Here is a 23712-nt window from a genome sequence, read left to right on the forward strand (position 1 = left end):
TATTACAATCTTTAAAAGAAACAAAAAAAAAACAAAGCACGAAATGTCGTAGACCCCATCTCCTTAATGCTGTCCAAGGCAGCCGAATTCAAAAGAATGCGCACTTTTACGACAACGTAAGAACTGTGCTCTCTCACAGACGATGTTAATGATAACAATTTTTATATCTTCACTCGGCCTACAGTCGCGTTCCGCAAAAATGAGCTGACTTTTCTTTCAGTTTCCTTGGCTTATTTATAGGTAGTTAAGGTTCAGCACAGCTTTCAGGATGTTTTTAAAATAACTAGTACTACTATGATAATACTTTATTTATGTTAATATTAGCTTCTGCCCGTGACTTCGTCTGAGCGGAGTGATGATAATGGATGATAAAAATTGACTACCCTATGGCCTTTCCCGTGCCTCTAACTATTCCTATATCGAATTTCAACTAAATCGGTTCAGCGGTTTAAGCATGAAGAGGTAATAAACAGACAGACACGCTTTCGCATTTCCAATATTAATACTCGTGTATATAATACAGTCACTTGCAATAATATGTTATTCTTAGAAGGCAGCAAAAATATGTGGCGCGCTCTTGTGGCTCTACAAATAAGATTGTGTCAGATATTTTTGCGGCCTTCATTGTGTAACATATTATTGTAGGTGACTGTACCTATAGACTTTATCCAGTTGCTTTTGTATGATATGTTGTACTTCTATTTAATACAAGTAATAGGTACCTCAACAACAACAGGCGGGGAAAAATGATTGGGAATTGATACGGCACGACAACTTCTTTAAAATCATCATAGAAGGCACGATAAAAGAAAAGAGAGGCAGGGGCAGACCAAGACGTAGCTATGTAGACCACATAAATAAAAAACTAGTGTCGTGTCGTATCAAGAGGTCAAGGGTATGGCATCATTATCATCATATCAGCCATAAGACGTCCACTGCTGAACATAGGCCTCCCCCTTATGTAGGATATGGCATATTTACGAGGAAAATACTCCAGCGATAAGAGGATAACTCCCTTTTAACCATTTGACATTCCTTTCTAGTCATTCGATTCCGAACCGTAATTCTTATAGTAGAGATGCGTTTTTGTTTTAAGTATGATGTCTAAGTATGTTGCCGCTACGGACTAAAGGGTTAAATTGAAGCAGAAGAATAGGTACCTATTATAACTATAAATGTAGCACACTGTAAATAGCGTAACATTAACTATGCTGCACCCACTAAAACATCTGCAAGTCCAATTTCTTAACACATGCATATAATCTCGTAGATCCACAGCACGGAAGCGTATATTTACACAGGGGCGAAGTCGTATCTCGTAGAGATATGCAACTCCATTCGGAATTAAAATTGGCCTGAGGCCAATATAATCGCGTAGTGCTGTTATATTTATCGCCTTAACCTAAGTGTGTTGCTAAACGATTATTAGGTTCTATGAATATTTTTGCATATTTTGAGATTTTTCTGCACAAAATATTTCAGTGACGTGCTTATGCAAATTTATTTTTGTATTTTACCACGCTTGTGACCCGGTTAATTTAAAACATGTTATCGTGAAACTCTGGAAACATTGAAAATAAAAAATACATACCTACATATTTCTGTTTATAATGAATATTAATGCTCGAATTATATTTTTTTATATGTGAATGTGAATATAGCAAGTAATTTGAATTACTTACTTATATTTAAGTATGTGTATCACCGCCTAGTTCCCATATTAAAAGCTTTTCTTCATTTAGGGCTAAGTCAATCTGTAAAATAAGATTGTCTTCAAAATATATGTATTAAAGGATTTATATTAAAATAAACATAATGTATATAATATTTAATAATGATCACGTTAAGAATGCCTTAAAGGAAAGTTAACATGTATGTATTAAAAAATCGGGTTCAGTGTAGGGTTTTGTAGTTGCCCGTCCTTCAGAAAAGACAGACTTAAACGAGGTTCTGAAGTTTGTAAATGCTGTGTGGGTACCATCAGCCGTAAAAGTGCAGAGTAAATTTATCAATGAATTCATTCATAAGTAATTTCTCCATGCAATTTCGTAACTCACTGTACGTAGCAAGCAAAAGGAAGTATTATCGCAGCTCAGCAACAACAACAACAACAACAACAACAGGTGCAATGCGATAAGTTTAAAAACCGGGCAAGTGCGAGTCGGACTCGCGCACGAAGGGTTCCGTAGGTACCATAAGGCAAAAAAAAAACGGAAAAAAATGCAAAAAGAAAACGGTCACCCATCCAAGTACTGACCACGCCCGACGTTGCTTAACTTTGGTCAAAAATCACGTTTGCTGTATGGGAGCCCCACTTAAATCTTTATTTTATTCTGTTTTTAGTATTTGTTGTTATAGCGGCAACAGAAATACATCATCTGTGAAAATTTCAACTGTCTAGCTATCACGGTTCGTGAGATACAGCCTGGTGACAGACAGACGGACAGACGGACGGACGGACGGACGGACGGACAGCGAAGTCTTAGTAATAGGGTCCCGTTTTACCCTTTGGGTACGGAACCCTAATAAAAACGGGGTAAGACAAAAAGCCCTAAGTAAATCAGAATCAAGTGATATTGGGCCCGATTCGGATTTTGATATAGGCATCTATTAGATATCTTTTAGACATCACCAATTTCTGGAGATACTCTTGAACGATTTCCACAGGATATGACTTAGAGATCCAATTCACATCTAATAGATATCTTACTCTATCTAACGTAAAAGTGACATTGGTTGCCCGAAATGCCCTGCAAAAGAAAACTAGTTGATATCTAAACTATAACGTATCTAGAATGGATCTAGTACTTGTCGTCTCTTGTGAATATCTTGAAGTTCGAATACGGCAGATAATCTTAGTGCTGGCAAAATTGTTTCGAATGCCATTTAGTTGTACCACTTGTACCCCCATCGCTCAATAGTTAATCCCCACTTGAAGTATTTACAAGGTCGTAGGCTACGAACTTTAATTGTCTCTGGTGGTATAATTGTCTTGTACTCGTAGATTTTCAATCTTAAACCATAAAATTATGTATCTTTAGCCCACAACTTACAACTATCCAAGTTCAAGTTCTTGTAAAACATGTACCTATAACCATTTTTCAAATTATGTTGAGTATAATATAGAAAGGGCATAAGTGTATCTAAGCTCTAAAATAAATGTAACGAATACAAATCATAAAGGCTCGTTAAGAATCAACGTTAAAAACTGGACCATAACTCTACTTAAGAGCCCTTCAATGTGCACACTAGCACCACAGCTAAATAATCGTAGTTATTTAAATTTAACGAAAGATATTGAAAAAAGGGGGCCGCTACGTACTTTATTGTATATTTAAGTACCTTTTGAATACATCAAACTAGTTTTTGTGTTGCTGGCTTCGTCGATCTAGGAACTCAAAACAAAAACGGCCGTTTTAACTTTGGACGCATAGATTGACGAATCCAGCAACATAAAAACTAGTCTGATGTATTCAAAAGGTACTTAAATACACACTACAGTACGTAGCGGCCCCCTTTTTTCAATATCTTTCGTTAAATTTAAATAATCACGATTATTTAGCTGTGGCGCTAGTGTGCAAGTTGAAGGGTTCTTAAAGACTATATAGTTACCTGATTTTAAGGAACCTATCTTCTGTAAGTTTTATGTACAACTGTACAAGGTTTATAACCTAATCCTATTTTTTTACGGTATTTTTTAAATTGCATTAGATATATTAAATCTGCCCTAGAATACCTATTTTGTTGATCGAGCCCCTAAACTTAAAACATTGTTTCATTTTCACCCAGCATAATTTCACGGGGTAAAATTAACCTCACCATGTATGTTTTTCTTTATCAAACAATTATTTACCTAAGTTTTTGTGTATGAAAAAGTGTTTTCAGAAGGTTTTAATACTCACTAATTATCAATGGAATGTTATCGATGGTAGGTATATACCTTAAGGAAAATAAATAATTTTTTTACTCTAAGCCCGAAATAGCCCGAAATTGTTAAATTTTCGACACAAGTCTTTGTATTTTGTTTTACAATGGTTCCAAAGTGACACTGCTCCTTGCTTCAAAAACATCATCTTCGATAAATATAGTACCGGTAAACTGGGGTTACTTTGAATTGCGGAGAAACATTGATCAATAACACGTTTACGGTATATTTTCGCAGAAGATTCCGAGTAGATATCTCTGTTGTCAACTGAAATGCATTTATGTAAGTAGGTCTCTAAATAAAGAAGTAGCGCTAGTCCATTTGAACACACTGGATGCGCACCATAAAAACTGAGCATAATAGGTATGTTCCACAATAGAAAATATGAAGAAGTTAATAATAACAACTTAATACTTATGACGTTACTCATAAAAACCTGTTAAATGCAACAAGCAGTTGATAATCGTTTGTCCCGATCTGTTCTTCACATAATTATTCACATACCTATTCGTCTGAGCCTCACAGGTAACTATAGTCGCCTTATAAGGCTATCACACTAGCGCCTTTTCTTTATCTTTAGTGACCTAAAAGGGTGACTATGGTCTTGATAAGAACGTCAATTATTCGATATCGATATTACAGCTAGCTTTCCAAAACATTGTAATAAGAGCTTCGTACCTAACTGTGCTATAATAATTCCTGTATGGAAATGGTTATTGTCGAAATATTTCGCTATATCTCGAGCATTTAATCCTTGCAGAGGTAATCTACCGTGGTCAGAACAGTTATTTAGATGTGGATCCACTTACACGCGATATAATTGTATTGGCCCTGTGCCAACGTATACAGTTTCATCTGTAAATGGGTGTATATATAATTTTTATGACGCCGCTTATGTCCGGGTTACTCGGGTGTGAAACGATTTTGTAAATTCATTGTAGATGAATGGTGCGATTGTTATGTTTTGTTACTAAACATGTCTGGTATTAGTATACCTACTTATTATGGGTCTGATGCACAAAAGTCAAAAGTCAAAAGCATTTATTTGTCCAACATAGGTATATATACATAAGTATAGGTCCCATATACATCATCATTGTATCACTATGTTGCACCATAAGGCGTACCATTTTCATTTGTGGACTGTGACTGCATGCTGTGCTCAGTTACCATTAATTATCAAAATCATCTAACAAAAATTCACTTACACTATAATATGCTTTGCAACTAAAAATTTAAATAACTTATTTTAAAAACTAATCATGTCATCTGTATTTCTTATTTCATTTGGAATTATATTAAACATTTTTGTAGCCATTCCAAATATACTTTTTCTGAATAACGCCGTTTTGGACGGGAACGAATTTATTTTGTTTCTAAGACGTACACGCTTAAACTGCTGAAATAACTGCGAATTATCTTTTACAAAAACTACAATTTTTAAAATATATAAACATGGTAAAGTTAATATATGTAAGTTTTTAAAGTATGGTATACAAGAATCAATTTGTTGGATTCCACATACGAGCCCCGATGCAAATGATTTCGTCTAGTTCCGCGCAACAATTTTGTTTATTTTAATAAATTTTACACATGAACATATAATGACCCAGTAATGGAAACCATAATAGCAATGTTTAATGTAGTTTATTTTGATCGTATAATAAAATCGCATGAGACTTTTATTGCTGAAAAAAAAAGGACTTTTCAAAAACGTTGTCCAAATCATATTGTCCTCTCTTACAGCACTGCTGCACGCATGGGCTCGAAACAAAATTGTCAGTACATTGGCAGAGCCCTATTGCTTTCCTTGGTAATAGCTCTTTTCACATATGTTGTAATCCTACCCGTCAAAAAAACAAACATATTTTTTTTTTCTTTCAGTACAAACGGTATTTCTTGTATTTGGATTTAGTTATTGCAGAGTATTACCATATAAAATTAAATTACATTAGTATAAGCATTAAATATTAGTAATTTTTAAACAAAAACATTATTTTTGAACAAACGCGAGAACCTCAAAAAATGGGGTCACCTGACGAAAACATATGCATCGGGGCTCGTAATGATATAATGCATTATTTTTGTGCTTTAAATGCTACCTCTCTGTCACCTGAATTGGTCCAGAATATAATTCCATACCTTAGCGTCGATGTTACATAGGCTTGATATGCTGTTAAGACAACCTGTTCATTAACAATCTTTCTTAAATTATATAAAACGTATGGAAATTGATGCAGTTTCTTACATATAATGTCAATTTGATTTCTCCATGTCAACTTATGATCTACACTTATTCCTAAAAATTATGTCACATCTTTTTCCTCAATTTTTTGTCCTTTATATGTAATATTTAGATTTTTCTTGTACACGATGTTTCTTGTCAATTTTGTAGTTTAAAAGATTTCTTGAAAACTTAATATTGATTACAAGAGTTGTAAATATACGGAAATTATTTGCACCACCATTAACTCCCACAATTTACCCGACTTACTTACTCGTATTAAATATTTCAAATTGTTAGTGTTATACTAATTGTTCTTGATAGTTGCGCTTCATTAAAACAGCCTTCAACAAGTTTACAATTGTAATTTACCGTTTATAATCCAGATTGAAGTAATTATTAATCGCAGTTAAGTGATTGAAAGCGATTGATATAAAATTCGATTAAAACCCCCAATTTATCTTTTGTTTAACTATCTATCTATAATGATATTTTACATTTAATATGTATTTTTGTTTTTCCTTAACTACTTACTGTCCGTAATTTTGTCGTCGTAGAAGTATTTTGCAGACCTATACTGTTAGAATGACGTCACTAATTTATGACTATATGAATTTTAAAGTTTGTTGTTTTTTATGGGCTCGGCCGCCATTGTCCGGTCAAATTTTCATTTACATTTGATAATCTGGTTTAATATGATTTAAAATATAATACTTATTTACTTTATTCTCTAAATAGGTATAACTACATGACAAACATACAAAATAACTAAATCAAGTAAACCTACGAATAAAACTAAATAAATCTAAAACCCTAAATAAATCTAAAAATATACGCACTCTAAAACCCTAAATAAATCTAAAAATATACGCAATCAAAAAATATATACAATTGAAAGAGGCTTCTCCACGCAACACCCGGCGCAAAGATATTTACTTTGGGTATTTGTATTCCCAAAAACATTGTCATTTAAAAAGTTTTTCTAAAAAATACAAATTTTTATTCCACAGAACTTATTAAATACTCGTGCTTGTTTATAAATAGGTAACCTACGGTTGCTAAGCACTGTCAGTATTGATTAACGATTCAAATATGACACTTGGCGTTTGTTTCTCACTGGCGTAGTCCTCGCGTATCCGGCAAAAGTGACAGTTAAATTAAATACACTGTGAATCGTATAAAAATATTCAATAATTTTACAAAATATTATTCAGACTGAACATGCGCCTGGACTTTACTAATAAATCCAGCAAAAGATGTGTTCCTGAAGTGTAAGTTTATACTTTAAACGTTATTAATTAGCCAAATAATTAGCCATTATTCCCACTTACAACTGTATCATACTTTTACTATTCTTTCTCATTTACTGTATCAATATTTATTTGAAAAGAAAATCATGGGGAATTTCATTCGACCCTTGGGCCAATTCATACTTACATTTTGAAGTTCAGATGCTGTCATTTTGTTATTATTCGCCCGTGCGTCTCACTCGCGCCAATACATGTATGGATAAGTTCGAGCGAAATGCACGCGCGATAACAAAGCTATCGCATCGTAGTTTCTTAGCAAGCAAACAATAACAACACTAAATGTTACTTATGTAGTTAGAATTAGACCAAGAAAAGTCTGCAGCGATTTTGATAGCCCACGCAGTGCAAGTGTCATTACGTCAAAATTTAATAGACGTGTGACATTTAAAATGACACTTGCACTGCGTGGGCTATTCAAAATCGCTGCAGACTTTTCTTGGCTTAATAGGCAGTATCATAGACATTATTTTGTCAAAGCCATTTTGTTTTTTTTTCTTGATATGTGTTTGAAATACCATTTACAGTATATGTTATGGTGCTATAAAGTGGCGGTAATTATGAGTTCTTTCCGTGGCTATGCCAAAAGTTTAAAGGGCCGTAATAAATATGTATTGTAAAACGTTGTACGATACACGTGCGAATAGGTAATTCGCAACTCGTGTCGATTTAAAACACTCCCTTCGATCGTGTTATTTATCGCCACTTGTTGCGAATTTCCTACGTTCCACATTTGTATCGTAAATAACTATTGAAATTCAGAGACATAAGTAAATACGTACGGTAGAGTAGTTCACGTGAATATACCGATACAAAAACTTTATGCCTATATATGTACATTATTTCGTAAAAGCTATTCGATGATTCCCAAATTAAATTCAGCGAATACAACGTTCTGTGAATGCAGCGTATTAAAACGATGCCCTTTGTCTGTGTTAACCACGTATGTACGACCCAAATTGAAATTTTTGCTATTATTATATTTGCATAGGATTCAAAAGCCCTGTCTATAACATGTAACTATTTCAACATCATTTTGCGTGATTCTGCCGCAGAATAAACAGAAGTGATATTAAAATCTGATGCTGTATATAGGTAGTATACAGTGTATACATACAGGGTGTAAACGTTAAGGGTTTAGTTAGTTACATTCTACTCGTATTATTCCATCGTAAATATAAGAGATATCAGAAAAAAAGACATCGAAAATATGTTATCCAATGAGTAAACATTAATAACTTTTATACTAAACTAACGTTTTAATATAACTATAAATATTCCAAATATTAAGCTTAAACGGCTCCATACATTTGGTTTAATTCTATTAATTCTAGGAAAATGATTGTCAAAGCGGAGCACAAGTCTATGTTAATGGCATTTTGGTGAAGTTTATATTAAAAGAGAGTCTGCTTCGCTCTCGCTGTACGCTCGCTTTGCTCGGTCGCCTTCGCTTGCTATCGAGGCAAGTTCCTCCGCGCACCGCTCCTCGTCACATCTATATTTCGCCTCTGTCAGATAACATTTTTATATTTTTTATCATTTCAATCTTAATCACCATCGCTCATAACTTTCAGTCGTTTGTCAATCAGCTTCGCCTTATTTCTCCCCCTTTTTAGAGGGTATTACCTCAGTCTGCAAAATGGTAAAAAGTAATGTACCTACAAGCAAAATTAAATGCATATTAAAAAGACACATGTATTGTATTGTGTATTTTTGTGGATTTATTTCGAGCGAAACTTATCGGATTATGTAACTATAGTTGGTACCAAAGGATTTTATATTATTTTTAATACGTAGTAAAGTATCTTGAAATAAAACCATTCACAAAATTATAATTATGGTCTGTGGGACCCTCACCTTATGAACTGAAACTCATGACATGACGTCGCGCCGCCAAATCCAAGAAGGTTAAGTAGCTAAGCATGCATTTGAATACGGATTGTACCTAGTATCCATAGGTAATCATGCAGCAAAGTACATTTGTACTTAATCCGATTTCACGGCAAATGGCCACAATATTATAATAATTAACCTATAATCAGTCAACTAAAGCATTAATTAGTCCTTATCGAATTCAGATAAACAATAATTATCTATTAGGCAGGTATCAAATTGATTTATCTTAATGTCAACCAATGTAGGTACATAGTGCTATTTTGGTCGTTGTGTAGTAATCTTGTTTTGTTCTGTATCGGTAAGTAAATAAAAATTTAACATTGATTTACACCAAAATTTAAATCATTGTATTAACGCGGTTTTTTTTTCTTTTGATACCTACTCCGAAGTTTTTAGGAGTACAATCGTGATTATACTAACAAATAACTACCGTGGCAGACTAACGAACACGGGGTTGCGTCAACGTAACATTAATATTCAAAAAGAACTATCTACATACCTCTCTACTGATTTGAGAGAGAGTTTTTGTGGTTATATTGCCGCACAGTGGGAAACAATATTGAGCCATACTTTGTTTTACAAGCAAAAGCTGAAAAAATTATAATTATTTTTAAATCTATTATATAACATCGCTAAGATAAATTGAATTGCTAGTAGATGGCCATTTATATAGAAAAATAATCGAAATTGTTTGATCAAAAGCCGTGTTCGATCTTAACGACCTGAATTTTAATGGGCAAAATAATTTGTAGTTTTTGACAGTCGCATAATATTATTTTTTTTATATAAAAAATTTGTTGGTTAAATTACAGAAATCACCAATCCGATATACACATTGTGTCTAGATTGGCCAAGAATTTGGTTACTCTAGGTACTGTTTCTGTAACGAAAGACACAAACTGGTCTGCAAAAGTAGGTTACTTAGGACTATTAGCGGGCATTGTGCGGCCTAACTAAGTACCTACTCACATAGCTATAATTAACACGCGTTAAAACGTGATTGTTATTACGTGAATACAAGGACTTATCTTAAGGCCCAGTAGGTTCGTGTCCTTCTCTTACTCTCGCTGAGCGTATACATAAGCGTGACCGAGATGGATATGCGTGCTCAGGACCACCAGAGATACCAGTTTTTGAATTTTAGTTTTTTTTTGTATTTTGTGCGTTTTAATAATAAAAAGCAGCAGCAGTGGTGCAGTGGTGGCCGAGTGGATATGACGTCTGACTTTCAACCCGGAGGTCGCGGGTTCAAATCCTGGCTCGTACCAATGAGTTTTTCGGAACTTATGTACGAAATATCATTTGATATTCACCACTAGCTTTTCGGTGAAGGAAAACATCGTGAGGAAACCTGCATACATCTGCGAAGAAATTCAAAGGTGTATGTGAAGTCCTCAATCCGCATTGGGCTAGCGTGGGGACTATAGCCCCAAACCCTCTCGCGCATGAGAGGAGGCCTGTGCTCAGCAGTGGGACGTATATAGGCTGAAATGATGAATAATAAAAAAGTTCAATTTTTATCTTTTTAGTTTTTTTGCAAAAAATATTAAAACTTTTTAAAGTGCATTTTAGACCTATGTTCGTGATTCTTTTCTATCGCGCGAAAGTCAAAAACTCAGAATTCGAATCACTGAAGTCTCTAGAGATATGCCTCAAGATTGCTGTCTAAATTTTTCGCAACCGTCTTGTGCCCTAAAAAAGCGCTACGACTTTTTAAAAACTCCGTTCTCTGTGCATATTCCACCTTAAGCAACTCGGATGGCAACTGAAGCTGCATTACTGCCAGCCTTGACGCGAGCGCTGTCACTGTCGACATCCTTGAGAAAATGAGTGACGGAATGAACGTTATAATCGCAACAGCAAAGTGGCTACGAAAGTCAATCATTTTATTAAGGCAATTGACAGTTACTGCGCCTATGTCAAGGCCGCAGCACTAGCAGTAATGCAGCTGCAGTTGCCATCCGAATGTCACCTTGTCATATCGTCGTATGAACTCAAAGTTAGTTCATAAATTCATAATATTATTCTTACCGCATGGAACCATTTCGATATACTTAGACTAAAACTTTACCAAAAATAATGTACATGTAACAATACAGTTTCCGTAAAACCTCCCAACTATAGTCCAGTACTGCAACTAAGTATACTTATAGTCCACAATTTCAATTTAAATAAGGATTAAGTATCAATATTAATGTTATTTTTGGCTATGTATGAGTGTTATTTCCATTTGTAAAACTATTTTACCTTACAACTTAAAAAATGAAATAAACGTCACACCTGAATAGTTGGGAGCTTTTGGACTACATACAGGACTGTATAGTTTGTAGGTTTTACGGGTCTTATTTTGTTATGTTACGATTTTTAAATGTAAATATACTATTTACCTACAATACAATAAAGGCTTCTATTGTTTTTACAAAACTAAGAACGGCGCTTAGATATTTTGTATAATTATACGTTTGTATAGTTAGGTCTAATAAGTATGTTGTGTTGCTATTGTTCGATAACGATTGCATCACTGGACTTTAACTCATAGATATCTAAATACCTACAAGCTTATTTACATGCATAATGTGCAACTTATTATGATCACAAATTTATTAAATTCTTGTCACGCGAATCAAATACGAAGGCTACAGGATACACTTTAAAAAATTATATTTTTTGCAAAATTACTTCGATTTTCAGTAAAAAAAAATATTAGGGTTCAAATAATTAATTTAAAGCTTTAGGTTAAGTTAAGATTAATATAATAGAGGAGACTTTGAGGCACTTATCCCACTATTGGTTAATAAATTGTATAAACTCTAACAAGGGGAGTTAGTTATTATTATAGATCAAAATGACAGATTAAGACAAACGATTAATACTTATCTAACCGAGGCTTCTAGCGATTTTATGAATAATAACGACATAAATATACTACAGTCATGTTTACTATACATCTAAATATTCCTTATCGGACTTTCCTTCCCTCTTTTTCAAACATTAACCGCAGTTTTCCTGCAGTCATGAGCGAGATAACGCTACTAGACGAATTATGTCGTAGATAGTAGTAATACCTACGGTACGACTCATGCGCATGTCAAAACGTTTATGTGCTCTGCAACGATGCGCGCCGCGTGCGCGGTGATGTCGAAAAATGTAAAAAATAAAATATGCTTGCATAATTTAGTGAAGTTTGGTTATGGTAATTGTGTGTTTGCATTTATTTAATTAACCGTGAGGTGATACGGTCTCGAATTGTATTCTTAGATTTATTATTGTGGTTCAGCGCAAACTGTGAATTGACTAACAAAGGCCCCTTATTAAGATTTTTGTGGTACGTATATAATTATACAAATATTTTACTTCAAGTACTTAAATTGACTTAATTAGTTAACTTTTATCATATTGATCTACTTAATATTATTTAAAATCAGTACGAGTATATTTTCTGATACTTTCTTTCAATTTTATTTTAAAACATTACTGAAAACATATAACTAAATAATAAGTAAGTACCTTAGAATCGAGTTTTGGAAACATCATGATTACAATACAAATTAATCTGTTATGTACCTAAATATTTATTTCTAAACCATGTACTAGAAAAGTTCTTGACGTCAATAGATCCCTCCCTCCCCACAATAATTTTCTTAACATTTATTTAATTGTATTACATTAAAGATGCTTACTAACAATGAAAATATAAGCATATAATAATATTATTATATACTATTCATAGACCGGTTTTGTACAAAACGCCTACTAGTACCTAATTGACATTTATCGGTAATCTTGTAAAGTGTGTTGCATTAATTCGATTAAATATGCATAATTAATGATGAATATTGAATAAATATTTCAAAAACCAAGACAATGCCCATTGTCCTCTAATATTGACACTTACGTCAGTCAGAACAGAACAGCACTTTCAACTTAACGTACTTACTCGTACTGAAAAATAATTATGATTATAATCAACTAATGGCTACGTCTCATAGCTGCAATACAGGTACCTATCCTAATATTTCAATTATTAATAAGTAATTATTTTAACACATATTTTCGAGTAAGATTTCTAAGTTTTATTATATATTATATGTTTGTGAAGTATGCAAGGCGAGACTCGAGACGCGCGCAAACCATGAAATGAATTTAAATTGAAAATTAAAGGAGTTAATATTTGCATAGTTCCTGAATAAATAGTAAGAGTTTATAGTGCTCATATTTTGAGAACATTACAAAATTTAACATTATGTCTTAGCAATTAGAATTTTTCATTATTTTCAATCGAAGTCACGAGTGAATTTTGTAAACGAGCAAACAGAAATTTCGTTCTTGTTTAAAATATTTTATACCTGCATAGTCATGTTTATACTGTTGAGAGCCCTTCATTTGTTTGCTCTAAAATTTGTATATAGAAATTAGAAACGTTTAATGGAAGTCAAACAAACGTGGTTTGCGCCTAAATTAAATTGTTTAATCTATTTAGCTGCTTGGCAGATCTCGTTACCCGCTACTTCTGATGGTTAATTAATCGCCAGATTAAAGCAATCGGTATTACAACTAAGATGCCCTATTCTATTTTGTTTTAAATTATGTTTACTTTTGCAACGTGTTCCTATACAGGATGATTTCGGGGTCGTGTAGCAAGAGCACAAAATTAATCTAACTATCTTTTATTCAAATACCTACTACCATATGATAAACATGAATTTTTTATAGAGCTAGAAAAAGTGGTTTTAGATCACGACTCAGAAATTACCATGTATACAATCAGTACCTATCTGTCAGTGTCAAAAGTGACGTTTTTGGTTGTAGTGAACTTTTGACATGACACTGTCAGATCAGTATCATATTGGAATCAGATCGAATAAGTAAACCTCGAATTGGCTTGAAAGTATAAAACATTCAAAATACTTGTAGTCGTGTAGATATAAAAACAAACTACGTTATTAATAATTTATTGATTAAAGATTTTACAAATATAGGTATATGCTATAAGTAAGCCAATTATAATTTTGAGCAAGTAGGATTTTTTTTAATGTACACAACATTCCTATACATTATAGAATCAAGTCGTATTTCGTTAATAGGTAATATAATATAATAGGCGACAATCGTGTACTCAAGCGAATTGCTAGTATTGCTACAGTAAACTTTTGCTAGTATTTTTTAGTCTTTAATGTTTTAATTATTATTTTTTCTGTATTCATTACATGCGGTATGCTTAATTACTAACTTACCCCTATTATACATATAACGAATTTACTTTACATGTCTTAAGTTGATGGTTATTCATTTCGTACCCATAATCTATTAACAGGTATAACTTAGCGAGGTACAATATTCATGACCTACGACCTCAAGTCGCTACAGCGTGTAGCTCATCACTGATGCCATATCAAATCGATTTAAAGGTATTTGCACTCTACACTAAATACAGATAAGGTGTCTATCAGCTTGATACCTGTACGTTTACAAATCATTTACACAGTTCAACGTACGAATTAAATTATCGAAGCATTTCTATTTTCGACATATTACACAGATAGGTTTAGTGTAAACAATATTAATTTTAGGTATCTTGGTGGAAATAAGTAGATATGCTAATGCGAGTATTCTATTGATAAACCTATTTATGCTACTACGAGTATAAGGGTGTTCTGCCTTTTCGCAGAACTATTTTTGGCGGAATTTCATTTGCCAACCAACATTTCGCCGACGTTTCACTTTGACAACTAACGATTAGCAAATTTTTGTATGACAACGTTTCAATTGGTAGAATTATTGTAAAGCAGATTATTATAACGCCTCTAAACTTTTGGGAGACTTATCATTTGTCAAATCTTGCACTTGGTCGAACAACTATTGGACGAATAACGTTTCGTTGAAGCTACAGTTCGCTTTTCATACATTAGGCAAGTTACAAATATAAATAAGATAAAGATACATACCAAAAAATCAAAAATGGCCGAGTTGTTCGACTTTTTATAATGTATATTTTAATATTTGAAGCCAGTGGCAGCGAGCGAGCGAAGCGAGCGAGCAAGACCTTCCTGGACAGAGCCGACTTGGATATGGTTAGGTTAGGTTATGGTTTGGTTAGGTGGTTAGGTGGTGGTTGGTTGATCGAGGTTATTTTTTTTTAACAACCTAAAAAACGTAATTACACAGCAACTTTCGGCTCAAATATCCCAACTTTCGTGTCAAATATCTCGGCCATTTTTGATTTTAGAGAAAAGTTATTCCTAGAAAACAGCCCCCCTTTGGCACAGTCTGACCAAATGAAACAATTGGTAGACAATAAACAACTAAGTGTCTATTATGCCAACTAAAACATTCTACGACATGAAAGTTGGCATTTTGAAAATTGACATTATAAAACACAGACCAAACGTTTAGTTGGTAACTGTGCGGTTGGCAAATAAATAAAAAAAATTGGATAAGTTCGGAAATGAAAATTCGGCGAAATAAAATACCGCCAAACGTGAGTTGGGAAGTGATAATCGGCCATACCATTTTCGGCGATAAATAAGAGAACCTACTATAAGCCTTTCGGTTATTATGAAGGTATCCACATAATTACAACATGTTCATTGACAAAACCTAAATCTTAAAATTTAATTAAGTAAAGTTATTTTTATTAGGTATACCATTCTATTCCCAATTATTTTTCATAATGTTTCAACACGTTTTTATAAACAACCTGTAGAAAAACTAAATTATTTCAAAGCAGTCATAACATCATTTTCACAATAATTTACAAACAAAAACACAAGGAAAAAAAGGGAATAAAACAAAACAGAACCTTATGGATTTATTAAGGTGGATGCATTGTGACGTCACATATGGCATTTTTTGTTGTGTTATCAAATCGAGATGACTTTTCGTAAATGGTAGCTAAAATTATTCCTTCTGCTTTACTTAGCGCCACTTGCACCATCCCACTAACCGGTTAAAACCTGAGTTACCATGGTTACCAGTACAATTTGATACTAAGCTATCGGTTTAAGCGCTTAACCTCGGGTTAGTGGGATGGTGCAAGTGGCCCTTATTGTAATAATAAATATTGAATACGCAAGTATGCTTTTTGTAATGTCACATTTTTAAAAAAAAAACATCATAATAAAAATTACCGAATGTACCTGATTTATTTGCTCTTGTCTTGTATACTCAGACCTCTTGTCCAAACAGTAAAGTCCAGAAACTTATAAAACTGATAGTAACTAAACGAGCCCACGCAACATTTTGCTTCAATTTATTTGATTTCCTTGCAAGTAAATTGACGCAACAACTAATATAGCTTCGTGTCCTAGTTAGTATCTATGTGCGTCTATTGTACTCCTACAAACCTACAATCAGTACAATAACACAGTACACCCCGAGATAAGATTCTAATAGTAAGAGCACAAGAGTGTACGGGCGGGAACGATTCAACAGCTATTAATTGGTATTTGAAGATATAGGTCTCGTAAATCAATTCGTGCAAATAGAAATGAAACGATCTCCAAGGTTAATTGTAGGTACCTTGCATCCGATCTTGATTATTGTGCGCGTACATGGTGTAACGTACTCATAATATAAATTTAACACATTCAAATGTTACTTCATATAGCATGGCTAGCCATGAGCACTGTCATGGTGAATCTGGTAGAGTCAACTATTGAAGCATGAGCTGTGGCAGAAACGTCAAATTCTTATGGGGTACGGTGATATTCAATTTAAAAATTGTTTTACCATACCGCAGTGCATTAAACTTGCAGAACCAATGGAAATATTTTAAATTATTATAATACATATATTTATTTATATACGAGTAAACGAGTAAATAATACAGGGAGACAGGTATCATTGATAATAAATAAATAGACGTACCAGTAGGTAGTAAATACTACATAGTTTAAAAAAATAGGTAACGTATGTATCTTAAAACATAAAATATTTGTGTTTTGTAATAAGTAAATATGTTGGGTTTTACGAATATTTTAACCTCGTCTCGTAAGAATGAAGTTTAAACAGTTTGAGGTTAAAACACAGTTTTAGACTTGTATTTTGATTTAAATATTCATGGTGTACCTGAAAAAATTGACGACAATATTATTTTAATTAATCTTTAAAATTATGTTTAATTTTACATTGACTATGTTTATAATATAGTTAAATGTAGTTGATCTGTGTAAGAAGTCCCCTAATATTTATATTATATGTATACCTTCAAACGAGCAATTCTTGTATATTTATGTATATATATATTATATAAAGGTATACATATTTCGGGGATCTCGGAAACAGTTCTATCGATTTCGAAGAAATTTGCTATCTGGGGGTTTTGGGGCGCGAAAAAACGTTCTAGTTAGGTCTAATCTCTGAGAAAACGCGCATTTTTGAGTTTTCATATGCATTCCGAGCAAAGCTCTGTCTCCCAGATATTTTATATTTATTTCTTTATTTATTTTCAGATATTATGACTATGAAAATATAGAACACAAGAGAACAAAATGGTGGAAATAAGCAAACCGTTATTCGCGCAGGCGTGCCAGAATTTGGACTGCCATGTTCTACTCCATCCCTGGCATGAGAGTTGTATAAAATCTATGCCTCATACATACATCCATTCATTCATAGGAAGCGCCAAATTTTACTCAATAATTTATGTAGTAAGTATTATTATATTATTATTAAGGGCGTCCGCTAGATGGCGCTGATAAACCCATGTCATGAAATGTAAAGTCGTGACACGTTATTAATCTAAGACACCTCTGTTAAGGGGTCCACAGATACTAGTTCGCCGGACGATAGCAGTGTGTCAGTTGATCGGAGCCGTCAAATTTTGCATTTAACTGACAGGCCGATATCGTCCGGTGAACTATATTCCTTTTCAAATAACTTGGCCTCTGTGACAGCTGTCATCTCAATACAATTTTTCATTTTAAGGTTATAAAATGTATGGAGATGACAGCTGTCACAGAAGCCAAGCTATTTGAAAAGGATTATAGTAATCAGTGGGCCTCTTTATACACAGTCATGATAATCCATTTGATGTTAGTGTCTGCCTTTATAAGATTTGAAATTTACCTGCTATTACATTAAAAAAATTAAGATTGATTAATACCCGACTGTTTCTTTCATTAACTGACAGCCATATTCGAACTTTAAGATACGTCAAATAATAGATATGGAAACGATATAGATTAGATATGTCAGTGTCAAACAAGTATCAAAAGTGACGTTTTTGTTTGAAGAAACGTCGCTTTTGACACTTGTTTGACACTAACATATCTAATCCATATCTTTTCTAGATCTATTGACTGACGTATCTTAAAGGTCGAATTGGGCTATGAGTCTATATTAGTAAGTAACGATATTGTTTGCCTTTAATCGAATGAATTAAATATTTCAGGCACAAATTCTAATGAGAGGGAAACAACTGAAGAAAAAAGAGGAATGGCTCAAAATGGGGGAGTATTACGCCAGGTCCGCGATCCTTGGGGGTACTATCTGCGCTACTTGTTGCACTTTAGGTTGTATTTTGAGGTAATTATTGTCTGTTTAAACTTTCCAACAGTAATAACACATACTCCTGAATATATTCGACTACCTAGTTTTGTTTAATCTACTTAAACATTTTTGACGCTCTTTAGGTATTTACATTGTTTATGGTGATCAACTCTCTAAATTACATTTCTTATTTCAGGAGAATGTTGGGCAATAAATTCTACTATTATTCGCTTTTTCTTATACCTAGTACAATAAATGGTATATTTATATACGTGGAACCACCAAGCAGAAGAGGTCTGATAATTAATTTATTTACAAGCTTGGTAAGTTTTTGATATGGAATTAAGTGATTTGCAATGATATGTTTGTTACAAGAATTGTATAATAATATACTTATGATTTTTATTTGGTATGGCTTTAATCAGTTTTGTTTTACTAGGTACATATAACAAAAAAAATTGTGATGTAGGTAAAATGTATGTATGGGTTTGGAAACCATGCGGGAGTACTTTATTATGAGTATCAGCTACAATAAATAATTGTCTGTGTAAAAGCAGATTTTGTATAGCCTATTGTTTAAATTTTCAGATGTTAGAATATTGGATCACGACTATGGAGAGAGCTGGCTACTTATCAATGACTAAAACGAAACAAACAATCATGTTTATGCTTGGCAGCGCGGTCCTTTTCTATCTAATGCGTTTGGAGGGTGATAAAAAGGAACGGACGCCACTTTTATGGTCAGCGTTTTACTTTTAAAATGTTTAACCTTCTTTGGATATCTTCATGAGGTGTGGTACTATATAAGTAGCAAATGGAAAGGCCTCTGAACGCTAAATTGTAGGTGGCGGTGGCTCTTCTAGATTCCATGCAATGAATGAGAGTGACAGAATATGGGTCGTCCTTAACTGAAACTGGTAAAATGGAAACCATACACAGAATATCTTCGGCAAAAACTTTCTCCATCCATATGTATTATATTCATTCGAAATGATTCAACGAATCGTTTTCATTAAATACTCACTCATTACTTCGAAATTTGACACGGTCAAATTTATGATTTTTTTTTCGGGTGTTTGCCTAAGATAAGCCGGCGTTGTTGTTATCTTCTATCATTCATAGGAGTATTAAGGGAATAAGTACTGCCTAATCTTGTTAGCACTTGCATTACTCACAGGATATGAGTTTTTAAATGATTCAATATGTTGTTTGTAAAGTTAAAGTTTTAAACACAGCGATGTGACATGATAACGATCAATACGGATATGATGGTCGTTCTAGTCTACGTCACAGCGTGATAAAACGGTGTCCGTCACTTTCTATCCCACGGTGTTAAAAAGTGACAGTTATTTTATCCATAATACGCCTGCAAGTTTCATTTAGATTTTTGTACTTTTGAATGCAATAGATAACTATTATATAGGCGATATACTTCTGAGTTATGAGTGTTAAAAATCTCAATAAACTACAATAAATGTAGGAATATGAAAATAACTTATGTTTGTAAATTGTTTGATAAAATGGGCATACCTATTCCCACAAGGTAGCAGAATTTGGAATCTATTCAAGCATTATATTTGTAACAATACAATAATACCGATCTCTTGTTATTTTCCAGGTTATTTACGCCGGAAAAAGTCAAACGGAAAACAAACGATGATGAAAACCCCTGCCCACACAAAGGGCCGTGTTTGCGGCATATCTTAAAGGTAGGAACCAAATAGGAATATACATAGGTTTTATCAATATACGAATAGGTACGACAGAAGAGCTATGATTTTAGCAATCTATATAATGTAAAAATTCTCTTTAAATTTAATAATGTGTAGGTAATATCGCTTGCAGAGGTCTCTGCTTAGTAATTATGAATTATGTACCGAGATGTATAATAAATATACATACACAAATTAGGCATAGGTACTTACCTACTTATACATATTATGAGAACAAGCTGGTAACGGTGTAGGTACACATATTTATGCTCAATTGGTATAGTAAACATGTATTTAATAGCGATATTTTGTTGTTTTCAGGGTGCTGCCACGTACTTCAGTGTAGGATCAGCTTTTACCCTCGCGAGGGTCATCCTGCCTAAGATCGGATCCCCCGCCAGAGCCTTCGCTTCAGTTCAGCGCAAGCATTTCAAAATGGGTCTTTTCTTCGGTTCATATATCGGTATTTACAGAGTACGATTTGTTACTATGTACTGTATCTATTAAAGTTGAAGTTAGATATTTAATTAAAATACCGATTTTGGGAGTACTTTGTTTTGAACATCTATTAACGCCGCCAAGTGAAACTGTGAAAAATTACCATAATAATTATAATAAATGATATGTTAAATTATAATAATATATTACGGATACTATACTACCTTTGTAAAAAAAAGTTCAACTAGGTTAGCTGGTTAGCTTAGGATAAGTTTGCTCTAGAAGACTGTTCGACATTAGTCGTAATTAGATTGTGCTGGAGGCTAGGTTTTTGAAACTAAATGTATTAAAAAATGAGTCTAAAATAGTTTAATGGAAAACAATATCGAATTCTTATTGAACTAAATAGTTAACATTCAGAAAAATTAACACAAGCTTTATTAAGTTTCAATACCATTATTTGAAGCCTATTTAATATAGGTTTCAAATAAGGTATTTCGCTTAATAAGCGTTTTATTGTAAGATAAAACGCTGCTATTTGTAATATATAAGTATGTAAACGCGGACAACGCGTACATTGACTGACATCCTAGACGCTTCGGGCCTTCGGCCCTTCGCGTAGCTCGACCTTCGGCCTTCACTTTACAATTATGCATAATCAATATTTTATTACAGGCTGTTATATGCTACCTGTGTCGTAAACGAGGCGCTGACTCGGCGTTGCATGCGCTGCCGGCAGGGTACCTTGCTGGATTATCGTTCCTATTCAGTCCCACCTTGGGGTTTGCGACCGCATCAGTCACAGCGGCATTGAGAGTACGTAAGATTTTTTTTCTTTCATATTCATATTATAAATAACCTAGCTTAAGAAGAAAGATAAATAAATTTAAATAAATATTGCTAATGATTCAAAAATACTGAACTCCCTAAAATAATGAAATAATATATTTCATTAGTAGCATTGTTAAGATGAGAAAGTAAGACACGGAAAGCAATTTTTTATTTATAATTTACTTAATTAACAATTTACACTAAATACTCTAAATAGTATAAACATCTAATCGGTGCTGGTTCCACAGCTGTATTCAACAATTCTCTACGAGAAAAAAATACTGCCGAGCAACATCCCCCTAGCAGAGCTGATGTACTGCCTCTGTCAGGGAACCCTGTTCCACGCCCGATTCATGCATCCGGAGACTGTCCCCAAATACATGTTCAAGCTCACGGATGGTGTTAGCCATGGAAGGTACTCGTGTTTCACAATAAATAAAAAACTAATTTAAAGTGGATACCACATTTACCCAAGAAATTAAAGGATTGGAAGCCAATTTCTTGATATTGTAACACTGTGCGGTAGTTGCACGGTACGAGGATTTTTTATTGTAGGCAAAAAAACAATTATAATTATTATTTTTTGTTTCAGAACTGCATTACTATCGGACAATCTTCAAGCAGTGGCCAAAATGGCATTATCGTTATAATGACGGCAACGATTTGAAGAAATATGGTGGTCTAATCTAAATATAATCAAGAACGATGGGTGATGGTTAAGTGGACATTGGTGGACATGGGGATTATTTAAACTGGATAAGTGCAATAAATGAATATAAGGGATGTACCTATAAGTGATTTCTTGATATTTGCAAGCAAATCCATTTTAAATATTTGTGACGTCACTTTACAAAATGTGGCCATATAAAACACTCAAAGATTCTAGGATAGGGTCTGTGCGGAAAGAGAAGAGTCGTAGAATGTACGGACTCCCCTACATTTCACGACTTTCCGCATCATTAAAAAGTTTCCTAAATCCGTTTTAACACTAATAAATAACTGTTTCTGAGTAGCTTCTCCAGCACTTCAGTCTGTGTGTGATTTTAAATGACAGTGATACCGAAATCAACTTTATTTGAGTAATGGCTCTGAAGTCATTTTGTCCATTTTTTTATTGGATCACAAGATAATTTGGTAGTCTATAATATTCGTATAACACTTAGTCGTATGAGATTCTTAGCGACTTTCGCATAGATTGTCACTGTGACTATGACTAGGTACGAAATGGTACCTAATTGCTATTGTCTATGCAATTTAAAAAGTTATTTGTACAAAGTTTTTACAAAAGAATATGCGGTTCTGCATTGTATAAATATAGTTTATACGTTTGTAAATACTTAGTTAAATCAAAATTTACATTAATATATTTTTAAGTGACAAAGTGACTTCATAGTGTAGGTACTTCGGAAACTTTTGGCCAAAAGGAAGAAGAAATTTGACTATAAAAATCTACAAAAAAATTATTTACTCCTGTAAACTTAAATTTTACAAATATTTTATTAATTCATGTGTTTGCTGCTGTCTTCGAAAAAATATTGTGTACAACGGTACATTAACTAAGTCTTATAATTCGCGGGCCTGTTTTAGCAATCTTCGACTGCGTCTTGTTTAGCCTTTGAATTTTAAGTTCGAACCTTTTTTATTTAAGTACCTGTTGCACAAAATGCTATAGAAATATTTTTTTCTTTGATTAACATGGTACCGTAGCAATAGTATTATTTATTATTGAATATTAAACTGTGGCCATGTAGCTATGCAAACATAGAAAGGATAATTTGATTTGTGTATGGTAGGATTGGTAAGTAATAGGTTCAAACTATAAGAGATGACTGAAATAAATTAAAATGTAATTGGATTGTTTTAATTAAAACACAATGTTGTTTTTGTTTT

The 23712-nt window shown here is 33.4% G+C and overlaps 1 protein-coding gene and 1 long non-coding RNA gene across 3 annotated transcripts in view; both read left to right on the forward strand.

Annotated features, from left to right (window-relative positions):
• LOC134677523 (uncharacterized) overlaps positions 1–23712 on the forward strand; it is a 347203-nt gene that overhangs the window by 110153 nt on the left and 213338 nt on the right. The window lies entirely within an intron of this gene.
• LOC134677412 (transmembrane protein 135-like) lies at positions 7258–23675 on the forward strand. 2 transcript variants are annotated; one of them, XM_063535871.1, is made up of 10 exons: positions 7258–7420; positions 17803–18000; positions 18744–18877; positions 19038–19164; positions 19430–19581; positions 20460–20550; positions 20875–21027; positions 21667–21807; positions 22071–22237; positions 22415–23675. In XM_063535871.1, the coding sequence occupies exons 2-10, from the start codon at positions 17842–17844 to the stop codon at positions 22470–22472; spliced, it is 1182 nt and encodes a 393-aa protein (XP_063391941.1). In that variant the 5' UTR covers positions 7258–7420; positions 17803–17841; the 3' UTR covers positions 22473–23675. The 2 variants fall into 2 exon arrangements, with proteins under 2 accessions (XP_063391941.1, XP_063391949.1); XM_063535879.1 differs by lacking the exon at positions 7258–7420 and adding an exon at positions 12462–12677.

This window comes from Cydia fagiglandana, chromosome 2 (assembly GCF_963556715.1).
Source record: "Cydia fagiglandana chromosome 2, ilCydFagi1.1, whole genome shotgun sequence".
NCBI lineage: Eukaryota > Metazoa > Arthropoda > Insecta > Lepidoptera > Tortricidae > Cydia > Cydia fagiglandana.

Excerpts from the sequence above, each read along its gene's own strand:
- LOC134677412 (XM_063535871.1), top strand. The coding sequence starts at position 17,842 with ATGGTGGAAATAAGCAAACCGTTATTCGCGCAGGCGTGCCAGAATTTG. Across the intron at positions 18,878-19,037 it reads ACTTTAGGTTGTATTTTGAG|GAGAATGTTGGGCAATAAAT; the intron begins GTAATTATTGTC and ends TTCTTATTTCAG. Across the intron at positions 20,551-20,874 it reads GTTTGCGGCATATCTTAAAG|GGTGCTGCCACGTACTTCAG; the intron begins GTAGGAACCAAA and ends TGTTGTTTTCAG.